Raw genomic sequence first — 15,292 nt, 5'->3', positions numbered from 1 at the left:
TCGGAATGTACACCTGAATCTTTACAAACAGATGTTAAAATTCAATGTAACAGAAGAATTTTATTTATTTATATATTTTTCCAAATTTTAAAGTATTTTCAAAGCATTCAAAGTAACATTTTTATTTACATTTCTTCAGGATAAAAGTTTTATTATTTAATTTAAAACACTCACTATTATTATTATTATTTTTGTGAATGGTGGGTACTTGCCCTTAATGGCATTGGCCACTCTTAAGGCCAGAAGTGGTGGCCATTTTATTATGTAGGCAAGGCGGTCACCGTTACCTCCTATGAAGGGACAGACAATTATCCATGCCTTCTCCGGGATTCGAACCTGGGCCCTTTGGTATCGCAGTGAAACTCCCCTAACCACTATACCGTCTGGGTGGCTAAAACACTCATTATCATATGAACAATTCAATATGTTTATTTTGGTGCACTCAAAAACAGTCTAATTCCGCTTCAGGTATAACAAATTATAACTTAATACAGAATTATAATTTTTATTTCAAACATTTATTCTCAAATGAAAGAGTGATAATACAAAATTCATTTATCAAACTACAGCTTTTTAAATTGGGCATCTACAAAATGTCTTCTGGAGATTTTTGAGTTATTACTTTTTTAATCCATTCATTTACAAAACTTATGTCAACAAATGCTCAAATACATAACCTTTCTTGAAATCAGGATTTTATGATTTATAAAAAACTTTAACATCTATTTCTTTTCAGGTACAATATCTCCCAGCCACTTTAAGTACTGAGGGTTTCCATGCTGTATCTAGAATATAGGGGAGAAATATAATACATATATGCATATGTAGTAAAGTTTCCCAAACTTACATACAATGATAATTAAATACAAAATATTACATAATTTTAAACATTCTTAAAGTATTAGAAAAGTTAAACTTATAGCTCTGTTAGGATTTAACAACATTACAGACATATCAACACTAAATGCTCAATTTGTATTTTCTTAAACAGAATCTAATAATTCTTAAAAATAATATAAATAATCCTATTTTAACCAACTTAACAACTGTTATTTTAAGACTTTATCATACTTTAAATAAAATAAGAATTCTGGGAAGTGCAGCTTACAGTATTATTTTTGAATTTGGAAATGATTTCCGATAAAAATTTTATTCATTTTGAATTAAAACTGTGTTATTGGACTACTAATTATCAAAATTAGTTGCGAAAACTACAACTTTTTATAAATCAACAAAAAATAAATGAAAGTTACTCAACATTTTTAAGTAGTATCTTCTAAAGTAGTAAATACTTTATTTACCTAGATAATAAAAACATATCGCATATAACACAAATATTATTCCTCTGGGTTAATCAGAAATGCACGCTACATACTTTAATTAATCCTGAACACAATTTTATGTTAATTATCATCAAAATACAAATCTTAATAATCAGATAGTATACTAAAATTTATCTTACAGGAAAAAAAGGTTCTATCTTAAGAGATAAGAACAACAATGTACAGAGATGGAGGAAACACCTCCATGAACTGCTAAATTCTGATTTGTTTACAGAGAATAGCGAAATAACAAGCAGAAACCTAGGGCCTATCTCTTTTCTCTGGAAAAGGTTAATCATGCTATGAAGAAATTAAAAAATAATAAATCTCCTGGGTCAGACAATATTCCTTCAGAATTATTAAAAGCTGCAAGACCTAGTTGCATTTTACTAATCAAGGCCTTAATTCAACTCATTTGGAATTATGAGACACTTCCAATGGAATGAAAATTTAATACCATGTGCTTGATATATATATATAAAAAAGAGAGATTTGCTTGATTGCAGTATTTGTAAAGGTTTGGTTTATTTATTTATGGTAAAGCACATTATGGCTATCTGCCTAAGGGCAGATACTTCATGGAGGACTTTCCAAGGGAAACTGACTCATGCATGTTACACATGGGGAAAACCATGAAAACGCCCATGCAGCTAGCCCATTCACAGGATTCAAACCTCGGACCAAACTACCAGTGTTCAGTGACTTTACTGCTCGGCCGCTGGTGAGCAGTATTTCTAAAGGAATTACTCTTCTGAACACATCCTATAAAATACTTTCAACTATTCTTTTTAACAGACTTTTACTTTATGCTGATATCACGATCAGCGATTATCAATGCAGCTTTAGGATGAGAAGATTGACTATTGAGCAAATTTTTGAAAAATGCAGAGAATTTAGAATCATAACACAAAATCGTTTTATTGACTTCAGAACTGCATATGATTACATTAATAGGGAATTACTAATTGGGGCTATGCATGAACTAAATATTTTAAAAAAACGTGTTGCGCTGAAGGCTTCGATTCTTAAACCTTTCTGTTAACAAAAATAAAACTAAATATGTGCTTTGTTTAAAATCTGACTTTTAGTCACTTGGAAATTAGTAACTTCAAATTTGAAAAAGTTTGGGTGCTGACTTTACGTCATAAGAAAGCTTTGGAGATTTTTGAGAGAAGGATACTGCATTACATGCTTGTTGATGTCCTTGTTAATGGATCGTAGAGAAGAAGATCTAATTTAGAGCTATATAATATCTATAGACAACTTGATGTAGTAAAATTCTTCAAACTACATAGACTTAAATGGGTTGGTCATGCATGAAGATCAAGGTTGTACGAAAATCTTTCTGGCAAAGAAAGCTCACTGTTTTCGAGGTAGAACTGATGATCAATTAGATGAACGATGTATCGATTTTGCTGAAAATGACCTAAACATTTTATAGGTAAAAAACTTGAAAAGAGTTGCCGAAAGCAGAGATGCCTGGAGAAGGCTAGAGCCTACCCTGGGCTGTTGAGCCAATGAAGAGAAGAAATGTGAGGTTAGTCTGTTAAGGGTGGTCATATACCACATTAAAAATAAATTTGTTGCTAAACAAGGTAGACTGTTTTCCTGTCATCTTTAAATGTATATAAATTTGACTTTCAATTCTATATTTTGAGGTTAATTAATGGGAACATTTTAGTAATTTATGTTACATAATGTTTTTGTATAAATTGTTTTTAATCATTTTTTAGCATGTGATAGTTAAGTTTTGCTTTCAACTTTGACAAGAAGTATAAATTTTAAGTCAATATATTAAGTATGTGTACTGAACAACCCTATGATATAGGCTGAATTTTTTTAAAAATATTTTTTTCATTTTTGCAATCACTGCTGCATCACTGGTTACAAAATTATAAATTTTACATTTAAATTTAACTTTTTAATGACATCAACAGCATGAATAAGTGAATTTTCCTTTTGTATGTGATTTTTAATGCTATATCAAGAGTTTCAATGAAATATGCAGTTCCATCTATTGCACATTGGTGGATTGTGAACATTCAATGAGCTAACATCGCACATACTGCTTGATTAACTAAAATAATTCTGCATTTCTTCGTTTGTTCTCTCTTTATATATATACATATATTATTTAATAATTTACCACTTATGTAACTTTTAGATGAAGCTATCCAGAATGCAACACATCCACTAATTTTACTAAAAGAAGAATTTTTATACTATGAAATTTATAGTATTAAAAAAGTTACCTACCTATTGATTTATTTTAGATTTTTGAGATTTTTTCACAACATTTACTTAAATTGTACAACATGTGTTTTGAATCAGTGCACTCATTGTGAAATTTATGTTTGAGACTAGATGGGCATGGATGGGACACACTTTCTTCAATAATATAAAAATAGCTTGTTAAAAATATTTTCCACAATTTTACTTTTTTAATTTTTTTTTTTTTTTTTTTTTTTTTTTGTGTGTGTGATTGTGTGTGTGTGTGCATGATTTTTGTCTTGTTTTAGAGGAGTTAATCTTCTCTGAACATTCTATAAAATACTTTTAATTATTCTTTTTAACTGACTTTTACCCTACATTGATAACACAATTGGTGATTATTAATGCGGCTTTAGAAAGGGAAGATCGACTACTAAGTAAAATCTCTTCATATAAGCATAAGAGCATTAAATGTTATCTTAATCTTTGATTCTAACACGCTTCTCATTATTTAAAAAAGAACATGAGAGAACATCTGATTTTAATCAATAATTTTTTAAACAACCTGCTCATTAAATGATTAAAATTACTGTAATTAAAATTGTAGACACTCTATTTGTTCAAACACTTAAAACGTGAACTGTTAATTTATTAAATGCAGTATTGTAAAATATTACTAGAAATAAAATTTACAGCTATTTTGAAGGGAAAATCACTTACAGGAGTAGATATCACCTCACATACTTGATAAGGATGATTTTCTCTTTAAAAAGTAAAAATATGCATTATATATCAATTAATAATAAACCTACATAAAATCATTGACAATTAATAATAAACTCACACAATATACATGCAATTACATCAATTTCACAAGTTAACTGCTTTTTTTAATATAACCCATATATTTTGTAAATCTAAAATTTTCACACATGAAATTCTGACATATAACATTTCCCTTTCCCTAAAAAAACACTTTTAATTCCAGCAGAATTTTCCCTTCATTTAAACCTTTGAATAGGGGCCTAATGTATTTATTTATCTTGTGGCAGTCTGATGTTCAGCTGTGTGCGACGCCAGACCACGTCATATTGTGTACATAAAAACTGCCAGTGCGACAGTGAACTCGCCCACTTCACCTTTAGGCTCCGTAGCATGTACAAATTTTTGTGTAGAAGTTTTCTGTTATGTCATGATAATTGTACTAAAAATATGGTTTGTGTGAATAAAGTTATGTTTAGTGAAGTGGAGTCATGTCTTTGAAGGATATACATCGAGCCATAACCCATGCACCATAAATTGCCGACCCATCCACACGCATGAGGCTTCATATTGGTTGTTCGTACAGGACATTTGTGTTTTTCCCTACAGCCACTGACATGGAGGAAACAGCAGCTTTTAAGATACCAATTTACAATCCTATTGACCCGGCACTGTGGTTTGCTATGTGCGAATCAACTTTTGCTTTAGCCACACCCAAGCCTGTTACGGATCCAAAGACGAAATTCAACTACTGCGCCGTTCATTTGCTACCGGAGATTGCTTCATTGGTTTGAGATATCATACTTCAAGAATGCACAGCTTCTTCTCACGAAGACCTCAAAGCTGCCATTACTGAACAATGTGGAGAAAGCAGTACCAATGAAATGCGGAAATTACTCGTCGGCGAGCAACTTGAAGACAGAAAGCCATCAGAATTGCTTCGTGTCATGATAAGGCGTGCTCAAAAACACAATGTGTCTGACTCATTGTTACTAGAATTATTCCTTCAGCAAATGCCGCAAACGTCCAATCTATCTTAGCGTCGGTTAAGCCATTCGATTCGTCAAAAGCTGCCAGCATTGCTGATAGAATATTGTAAGTTACACCTACTCAGGTAAGTGCAGTTACTTCACCTGTATCTGTCAATGTATCTAATAATTCTAAATTCGATTCCCTACCGGATGAGGTCGGCAAATTACATGGTGAGGTTTTGTCTTGATGACAATCCCGCAGTGTTTCCCCAAAATCGCTATAACAGGAAGCGAAGCCCTTCAGCTAAAGCTTCTTCGAATTGTTCCTATTTCTCGCATCATCTCAAATTTAGCGATAAAGCTAAAACGTGTGTTCCACCATGTACGTTACAGGGAAATGAACCAGAGAAAGTGTAATGGCAACTTGCACTTTACACTCTGAGTCTTGTCGCCTTTTTATTAGAGACAGAAAATCAAATAAAATATTTCTGTGCAACACTGGCTCAGATGTCAGTCTCCTTTCAGCAATCAAATATGAAGCGCCTATTAGATGTTATTTGAGACACCTATTAGGATGTTTTCTGCAACTAACGGTACTCCTATTCGGGTTTTACGGACAAAAATCTGTAAGTATTGACCTTGGATTTCGTCGTAGTTTTAATTTTACTTTTTATGTGTGTAGAGTGTCAACAAATATTACTGTATTTGATTTTTTGCATTATTTTGATTTATTATCTGATTTAAGGAACAAAATGATTGTTGATTTAAAAATTCATTTAAAAATTAATTGCAGTGTAATTAACACACATTTGTATTCTGTTAAAACAATTATTACAAATTGTGCTTATAATAAATTACTGTCTAACTATCCTTCACTTTTGAAGCTTCCTGATCTTAATGAGACTCTTAAGCATGACTATGCATTGAAACTATTGGTCCTCCTGGTTTCATGTAAGCCCAGGAGACTAGCTCCATATAGATTAAAAATTGCTAAGCATGAAGTTAAAAACATGATCAATTTAGGTCACATGCGACTCTCCAAAAGTAATCACTTCTCTCCTCTTCACATGGTGTCAAAGAAAGGCACAAATGAAGACAAATGAAGACCTGTAGGAGATTTTTGGAGAAATAAACGCTCAGACAGTGAAGGATAAGTATCCTATTCCCAACATTTGTGATTTTGCAGCAGAGTTGCATGGAGCAAAGGTATTTTCTCGATTGTACTTGGTTAACCCATTAGCCGCTGGTGTTGGGTTAACGCAATGGTTAAAATAAATGCTTATATAAATATAACTACCTAAGATATTTTATAACAGCAGATGATTTTGTGTAGGGAATATTATGAAGATTATTTCTGTAAAAAATATTTGCCTTCAACAATCATTTTGTTTATAATAATTGACCTCATACTTTAAACAAAATTTTTGACCGGGTATTTTTGTTGAAAATATTTAACGAAAGAATCAGAATCGTAGTCTTTATGAGTGATCTATTTTTACTCAAGGTCACCGTTTATCAGAGCATAACATCAGTCAGATGTTTATATTTGTGTTCGGAAGGGAGGAAAAACAGGTGTTGCGCTGACGTAACGTCAGCAGGAAACGGGTAGTTAATCTCTTTTTTCATCTATTCCTTTCGATGTTTTGGTTCATGTTCTGGTTGTTTAAAAATGCCTAGAATGAGGTATCATACATTAGAAGAAGCCCTTCAAAGCTTTTTTTGATGAAGAAACAGATGATGATAATGTTAATTGACCAGAATGAAACTGATATTGTTGTTGTTTCCCCAGAAATTGCAGAAACTAGTGACGAAGAAGAAAGGAATGGCAATATTTTAAATAATGATTATGATATTTTACCAAATGATACTGCTGGGGAAGTTGAAATTCACATAAGAAGTAAGTTTCAGCCTTCTAAAAGCAATTATAGTCATACTAAAAAGTTTTAAAAAGCAGAAGACTGAAATCTTGATGGTATGGTATATTGAGATTACAGCAAAGCACACTAGGGCTATCTGCCTAAGGGGAGGGATGCCTTCATGGAGGACTTTTCTTTTAACTGGCTCATATACACGTTACACATGGGGAAAACCACAAAAACGCCCATGCAGCCAGCCAGTTCGTGGGATTCGAACCTCGAACCGAACTACCAGTGTTCAGTGACTTTACCGCTCGGCTGCTGGTGGGCTCTGAAATCTTGAAGTGTATAAAAAAGGAACTGTTAGTTATGTCTCAGGATGAACATGAAGAAAGAGATAGAAGAGAAATTATAAAAGACAAAATACAAGGTAAATATAGTACATAGATTTTCAATTTTTTTTTTTTTTTTGTTTAAACATTTAACTCTCTTCTCGTTGAACAGACAAATATATACGCTCAGGAAAAAAAGAAAAAAGAAAATGCCCAGAACTTATTGCATCTGAAGCCTATACGAGAAGATTTATCGGAATATTATTGCTTACAGGATAGCATTCTTTACCTCAAGAAAAAATGTATTGGTCTTTTGATAAGGACATTTCTGTTCCTGTTGTACGAGAATTGATATCACGTTTGCAGTACAGAAATATGAAGCAGAATTTGCACTTGACAATACTGATAAATTATATGAGGTGAGACCGTATCTAAACTTACTAAATATCACCACTTTTTACTACTGGAAATATAAAGTCTCTTTTAGATTCCAGACGCGAGAATGCATTATTCCTTTTGCAAACTCCTATTGAGAGTGTAGAATTAGCCAGAAATAGATCAGCAACAGGAAGACTAGTAAATTCAGCATTCAAAAACCATTTCATGGAGATGGTAGACATTTTATCGTAAAGTCCGTTGATAACAAAACTTTGTTGTAAAGAGTACCATAGCCAGACATTATAAATGCAAAGTATGTAATGTAGCTTTACATCATGATTGTAATCAAGCTTTTCATGCTTGAATCTTTCAAATGAAATAATCTGCATTTGTAAAAGAAATACAATGTATATTTTAATATTAAATTAATTACAAGTAAAGTGATTTGTAGATTTATAAAACGTTATACAGCTAAAAAGTAATCCTGCGCTCCACTCAAAAGAAACATCACACGAGTACAATCCTACTCACTTAAACATCCATAGTCTTATTCCGCTGACGTTGAGCGAACGCAACACTCGCTTTTTCGACAGGTAAGAGCATTTTTAAAAATTTTCAATGTAAATTTATGTTATAAATGCTTAATTTAATATTTGTTATTATTTTCATGAGAAAAGAAACATTCCTTGTAGTTTTGGTGGTTAATGGGTTAAAGCCTATCATCAAATTCCAATTAATCCCTCTAATATTCATAAAATGGCTATTGCTACTCTTTTCGGACTTTTTGAGAGCACAAGAACGCAGTTTGGACTATGCAGCGCAGCTGCAACCTTTCAATGCTTTATTGATGAAGTAACCGGTGAGCTGTCAGGAAGGAGTATTTGCTTTTGTCAACGATACATTGACTGCGTCAAAGGATGAAACTGAGCATTTGATACACTTGAAAGCTCTTTTTGAAAGATTAAGTAATTATGGGTTAAGAATTAATGTATCTAAATGCAATTTTGGTTTAACATCTTTGGAGTTTTGGGTTTTCACATATTGGAACAGGGTTTAAAACCTTTACCTGATAGGGTAGAAGCCATTAAAAAATTTCCCAAACCAAACACCTTAACTCAGTTAAGGAAATTTCTCGACATATTTAACTTTTACAGATGTTTTGTCCCAAGCGCTTCACATGTTGTTAGCTCCCTTGAATACGTTATTGGAAGGCCGCATTAATAAAAGGAAAACTTGACAACCAAGAAAAACAAAAGAATACCCTCTCGAATGGGACGAGAAAGCAGATAAAGCATTCGCCAGCACAAAAATAGCAATTGCTGAGGCAATTCTTCTCAGACACCCTTCCTGGTGCAAACATGAAACTTTGTACTGATCCATTAGACGTTGCGGTTGGTAGCTCATTAATGAAATTACATAATTCAGTTTGGGAACCCATTGCATTTCTATCTGTTAAACTCAGCAAAAGTCAAAGGAAATGGTCAACTTATGATCGAGAACTATTGGTTCTTGATCAAATATATTGATATTTATAAATATATTGATATTTAATTTTATTTTTGTAACTTTCTTACACTTTTGTCCCAAGATAATCCTGAGAAGGAAAGGAAAGCTTTAATCTATCTCAATGTACTTTTAAACACAATGAAAATGAAAATAAAATATTAACTATTAATATACCTACTTTTGTGCGGATAAAATTAGCAACGTACCATATACTGATGTAAAACAAAATTAAATGCACATATTAACTGATTAAACATGGTTGAATCTTCATATAAAATTCTACAGATCTCTACTGTAGATTAAAACAATTCAGATCAAATAAAATTTCACTAAAAAAAATAATGTTGAAAATCACTATAAGTGATAGGGGTATATTTCCACAAATAAAGTTTCCTTAATTCAGTAAATTTAATTTATTGCTAAAAAAACACTTTTTAAAAGAAAAGAATTAAAAAGAGGGAGATTTGGAGACCTACTAGAAGAAGACCAAGAGATGTGACGTAAAATCAAATGTGGGCAGCCATACTAGGTTCATAAGAAAGTTCTGGTGCATATGATTTGATCTGGAAAATTTATTATAAAAATAATTCATATATGAATTACTTAAAAATAAGAAATTATTTGTGTACTATGAGTATGTATTGCAAACACCTACCTTGTTCTTTAAGAATTATGGAGATAATTTGCAGTCTGATGTTATTACTCAAAATTATGCTTTGCTTAGCAATACAGATACACTCAAGTAAAGTTGCCTATTTGAAATTTACTACTGAACACAATTTACTGTTATGTAAAATTTACCAAAAATCAACCCTGAAGTACAGAATAATAATTATACTTTTTCTAATCTCAATATATATAAAAAACATGAGTGTGCATTATGATTGTAAAACTCTAATCATACACTACAAAGATATGTGCTAACCAGGCAGGTTATTTTATTCTTGCAGTATTTTGTAACTTTTTATCAGTTACGGTCACACTAAAATACATTTAAAAATATCTGCAGTCCAGATACCCAGGTAAACTGTAATACATATGATTATTGCTTGAGTGTAGAGCAAGTTTGATACACTTGCAATCCTAGCATATTAGAAAAGTATTAGCAAATTGATATGTAATTCAAATTAGAAAAGAATCATGCCAATGTAAAATTTAAAATTAGACAAAACTGCAATCATATTTTGGTGTAGATTTTGAATTTTTATTCAAAGGTTTTAGTTCATAGCTTTATTCAAAACCTACACCAAAATAAAGCTGCTCTTTTGCCTAATTTTAAATTATATCTATTTATTTTACATTTTATTTTCATACCTCAATGAAATTTTTTATTCATTCTGAGAAATACATTTTATGATTAAAAAACTGAATACAACAGCATTTCAAAAATAATTAGCAGCTTTATAAAATTATTACCTTATATATTTAGTCATCTCATCTAACCTTGAAGTCCTGGTTTTGATTACCTAAAAAAGAAAACTCCTGTTGTGATTTAATATATTTTTCACTTTTATTTGCAGTAACTGTATTTCTGCATTTTAAATATTATGTATTGAACAGCTAGACATGCCAAATTTAATAAATAGTTAAAAATGTAGATATTTATATAAGATTCAAATATGGCCTAAAATAAATTGAACATTATATACAATACAGCCTCTATCAGGGTTCATAGCCACATTTTAGTTAAAAAAAATAAGCACCTACAAGAACTTTTCAAGCACATTTTAAGGAAAAAATAAGCACCTGTCTAATTAAATTATACACAACTGCATAACCTTAAAAGAAAAATTAAGACTTGTAATTTAAAATATAAGCAATGCAATATTTATTAAGAAAATGAGCATTACTTCAACCATGGAAAACAATTAATTTTTTTTTTTTTTTTTAAATTTTAAATGACAGTTCAATTTACAGAATTAGTTTACAATGAGAAGAAAAAAACTATGCAGAACTAAACTATATTACAAGATTTAATGATGAAATTTCAGTTCAAAATATAGAAAATAAATAATAATAAGCCATATTAATTGTATTCGTTTGGCACCTAATAAAAAATACAATTTATTTTTCCACTCATATTAATATTTAAATAAATAAACTTAAATCAAAATTCTGAACAATTTCTAAATTTTCATTGCATAACAGTTTTCCCTTAACATATATTCCAAGCAAAGTAATTTAAGTAAAAAAGAGGCACATTTCTGAAATTAGAAGACGGGATCATGCAGCCTCCTTTAACAGTAAAAGCTTAACTAACCCGCATACTCGGAAATGCCAAATATTCCGGATAGTAACTGGAAAAAGAGGAGTGGGGGAGATAGTAGTCGTTCTTTAGATTTCTCCGCTAAATAAATGATTTTGACATTTCGATATGTGCATCATATAAAAACAAACCAACGAAACTGAGAAATATTCTGCTTAGAAAGCACAGAAAAACTCTTTTAAGTGTTCATAAACAAATCTCAGACTGAACATCAAAATTAATGATCTCTGCAAAATACCGCAAACGTCATTTCGCAATATGTGCGGCGTAATTTTTCCACATGTGATATTACGCAATCGGAATCAACAGCTGCCGGTATTCGGAGAATAAAGAACTAAATAAAGGAAAAGAAAGAGACTTACTAATTTGGGGTGTTTCTACGTTTCAACAGACTGCGTTAAATTTCCGGAATAGAATCAATCTTCGTGTTGCATAATCGAGAAAATATTGTTAAGAATTTTATTATTACTATTTTTTATTATTATTGTCTATTTTTCAAAAGTGTGTTTTTGTTTTATTATTGTATGAAGTTGTAACTATATGTCTTTTCTTGTGTGGCAACAACGCTTCTGTAATTCTTCAATTTGAACTTTTGGATGTGTGCCAAGTTTGATGGCGTAATGCTCTGGAGAGAGCGTCGATTGATTGTGTAGATGAAACATGTTGTTTCAGAACGTTATTTCTTTAAAATATGTAAAATAAATGTTTTGTTTTCTGAACTCGGATTATGCAAACGTTATTTAGTTTCAACATAAAAGTTTGGCGTCCGTTTGACAGGACGTTTGTGTGATTTCGAGTAATTTTGATTTAGGCGTTTTGTTAAAATGGAGTTGTTAAAAGCAAAACGTAAAAGTGAACGTACTTCGTTTACGTTAACTACGAAGATTGTGGAAGAAGAATTGCCTACTTGTACGGATCCTGAGAGATTGCAAGTGTTGTTGGGGCAACTAATTGACAAATTTGAACGCTTGGACAGTACTCAAAGCAGTGTTTTAGAACAAACCAAGGAAGCGGATTTCGAGAATGAATTTAATACGGCTGAAGGATACAGAGATTCCTTTATAGCTTTAAAGGTGAAACTTCAGAATAAAATTGGACAATTGAATTCGACGAATGTTACTACAGATATTGCTTCAGTTTCGATTTCGGATCCTAAAGAAAATAAAAACAGGAAGTTCAAACTTCCTAAGCTTGAGCTGAAAAAATTTTCTGGAGATGCAAGAGAATTTTTAGGCTTTTGGAGCCAATTCTCCAAAATTCATGAAGATGCGGATATTGTGCCGGAAGATAAATTTTTGTACTTAGTGCAAAGTGCAGTACCTGGCTCAAAGGCAGCTCAACTTTTGAACAGTTTTCCTGTTACCGCCGCGAATTATCCTAAAGCTATCGAGCAGCTGAAAGAAAGATTTGGTAGAGAAGACCTTCTGGTGCAGATCTATGTAAGAGATTTGCTTGGGCTTGTTACAAAGAATGCTACAACAGGCAGAACGGCGTCGGACTTAGGAGTACTTTATGATAGTATAGAAAGTAAATTACGAGCGCTGGAAAGCTTAGGACGCACCAAGGAAAAGTTTGCTGATTTCTTGGGACCTTTAGTGGAGTCGTGCCTACCTGAGAATATTCTACGTGCCTGGGAGCGGAGTCGAACTTCTGAACAGGGACAGGAAAAGAGTTCTGAAAGAATGCTTGAAAAACTAATGTATTTTTTAAGGCATGAAGTAGAATCGGAAGAAATGATTAGATTAGCACAATCAGGATTTACTCATTCTGTTAAGCGTCTTAATAAAAGTGTTATTTCAGGTAATTCAGATTTAGCAACAGCTGCCGCGCTGGTAAGTACAAATGAAACCAGTAAAGGTAAGCAAAATGTTTGTATATTTTGTGGTAAGCCTCATATGAGTGCTAAGTGTTTTAAAGCTGAAAATATGAGCTTAAATGAAAAGAGGCAACTTGTACAAAAGAAGGGTGTTTGTTTTTCATGTTTAAGAATTGGCCATTTAAAAAACCAATGTAAAGCCAATATTAAATGCCCCATTTGCAGTTGTGATCATATAAAATTTATGTGTCCTCAGAATGTTAGTTCTGTAAAACAAAATGACTCTAAGTTGGATGTTTCCCTTTCTAATAATAGTAAGAGCGAGAAAGTTTATTTGCAAACTTTATGTGTTCTAATTAAAGTTAAAGATCGAGAGAGAAAAATTAGGATTCTCTTGGATTCGGGATCCCAACGATCATACGTTGGGGAGAAAATTATGAAGCGAATGAAGGCTGATCCTATTCGACAGGAGAAAGTAATTCATGGTTTGTTTGGGGGGAGGGAAACTGCGCCTGTAACCCATTCTGTTTTTGCTATTGACATAAGCAGTTTAGATAACACTTTTAGGTGTTGTTTTGAAGCTTTTTCTGAAAAAAAGATATGTGGATTTGTTCCAACAATCAAGAATGCTCAGATTATAGAGGAATTGAAAAGCAGGAAAATTGAGGTCAGTGACACATTTTGCGAGGAAAGTGAAATTGATTTATTGATAGGTGCAGATGTCATTGGTAAACTGTTAACTGACGAATACCTAGAATTACCCTCTGGTTTAACTGCAGTCAAAACAAAACTGGGTTGGACGGTTATGGGTAAAGAAAATGATACTGTCAGGGATAATGCCCTGATAAGTCTTTCCTTACATGTAAATAATGCTTCTTTGAAATCTTTATGGGAGCTTGAAGTTTTGGGTATTTCCGACCCGACGGAAAATAGTAAAATGAAAAATCTTCATTGCGACTACGAGATTGATTTTCAGAATAAATTATCTATTCGGCCCGATGGTAGATATGAATTAGAATTACCCTGGAAATGCGAATCTACCAATTTATCAGATAATAAAAGCATTGCTTTGACACGTCATCAAAAAATGATAAAGAGGGCAAAAGAAAATAATTCTTTGAAGGAATATCAAGAAGTGTTTAGAGAGTGGGAAAATTTAAATATTATAGAAAAGGTTCCGGAAAAGGAATTAAACAATAAATGCCACTTTTTACCACACAGACCGGTTATTAAGATGAATAGTGAAAGCACTAAGGTAAGACCCGTTTTTGATGCTTCATCTTGTGAAAAGGGAAAACCATCTTTGAATCAGTGTTTATTGAAAGGACCTAATTTAATAGAATTAGTCCCTAATATTTTAGACAGAATGAGATTTTTTCCTATTGGTCTGAGTGCAGACATAGAGAAAGCATTCTTGCAGTTAGGAATTTCTCCGAAGGATAGAGATTACTTGCGATTTTTCTATCCAAGTGATGAGGGAGAAATAGTGTATAGGCACTGCAGAGTAGTTTTTGGGGTTTCCTGCAGCCCTTATCTTCTAGGTGCGTCTATTAAATATCTCTTGGATAATTGTTCATCTGACTTTTTAGATGTGGCTGACAAATTAAAAAATTCGTTCTATGTAGATAATTGTATTACGGGTGTTTACAATATTGAGGGACAAGAGGATTTAATTCAAAAGGCCAAAAGTCTTATGTCGAGAGGCAGATTTAATTTAAGGGGATGGGAGAGCAATGTTGCTTCCAAATATACTACAAAACATTCTGGGGACACACCTCTTTTAGGAATATTGTGGAATTTAGACAATGATACTTTAAGGTGTAATATAAATGTAAATATGATAACTTGTGATACTAAGGTAACTAAGAGACT

The 15,292-nt window shown here is 32.1% G+C and overlaps 1 protein-coding gene across 3 annotated transcripts in view; it reads right to left on the bottom strand.

The window, feature by feature from the left end:
* Window positions 1-489: 489 nt before the first annotated feature.
* LOC118200823 (protein CutA homolog) overlaps window positions 490-15,292 on the bottom strand; it is an 87,250-nt gene continuing 72,447 nt past the window's right edge. For 2 of the 3 annotated variants that reach the window (XM_035372794.2, XM_035372792.2), the window contains 3 exons: window positions 10,755-10,804; window positions 4,254-4,296; window positions 490-785 (listed from right to left, as the gene is read on the bottom strand). In XM_035372794.2, coding sequence (XP_035228685.1) covers window positions 723-785; window positions 4,254-4,296; window positions 10,755-10,804 — 156 coding nt within the window. In that variant the 3' untranslated portion in view covers window positions 490-722. Of the gene's footprint in view, window positions 786-4,253; window positions 4,297-10,754; window positions 10,805-15,292 lie in introns of those variants that run through there. The other variant, XM_085810788.1, reaches the window with a different exon arrangement.

The sequence above is a fragment of the Stegodyphus dumicola genome, chromosome 2 (genome assembly GCF_044657685.1).
Source record: "Stegodyphus dumicola isolate Sdum_Otavi_A_Nest chromosome 2, ASM4465768v1".
Lineage (NCBI taxonomy): Eukaryota > Metazoa > Arthropoda > Arachnida > Araneae > Eresidae > Stegodyphus > Stegodyphus dumicola.
Note: the sequence above shows the minus strand (reverse complement) of the source record. Positions and strands in the feature narration are given on the sequence as shown.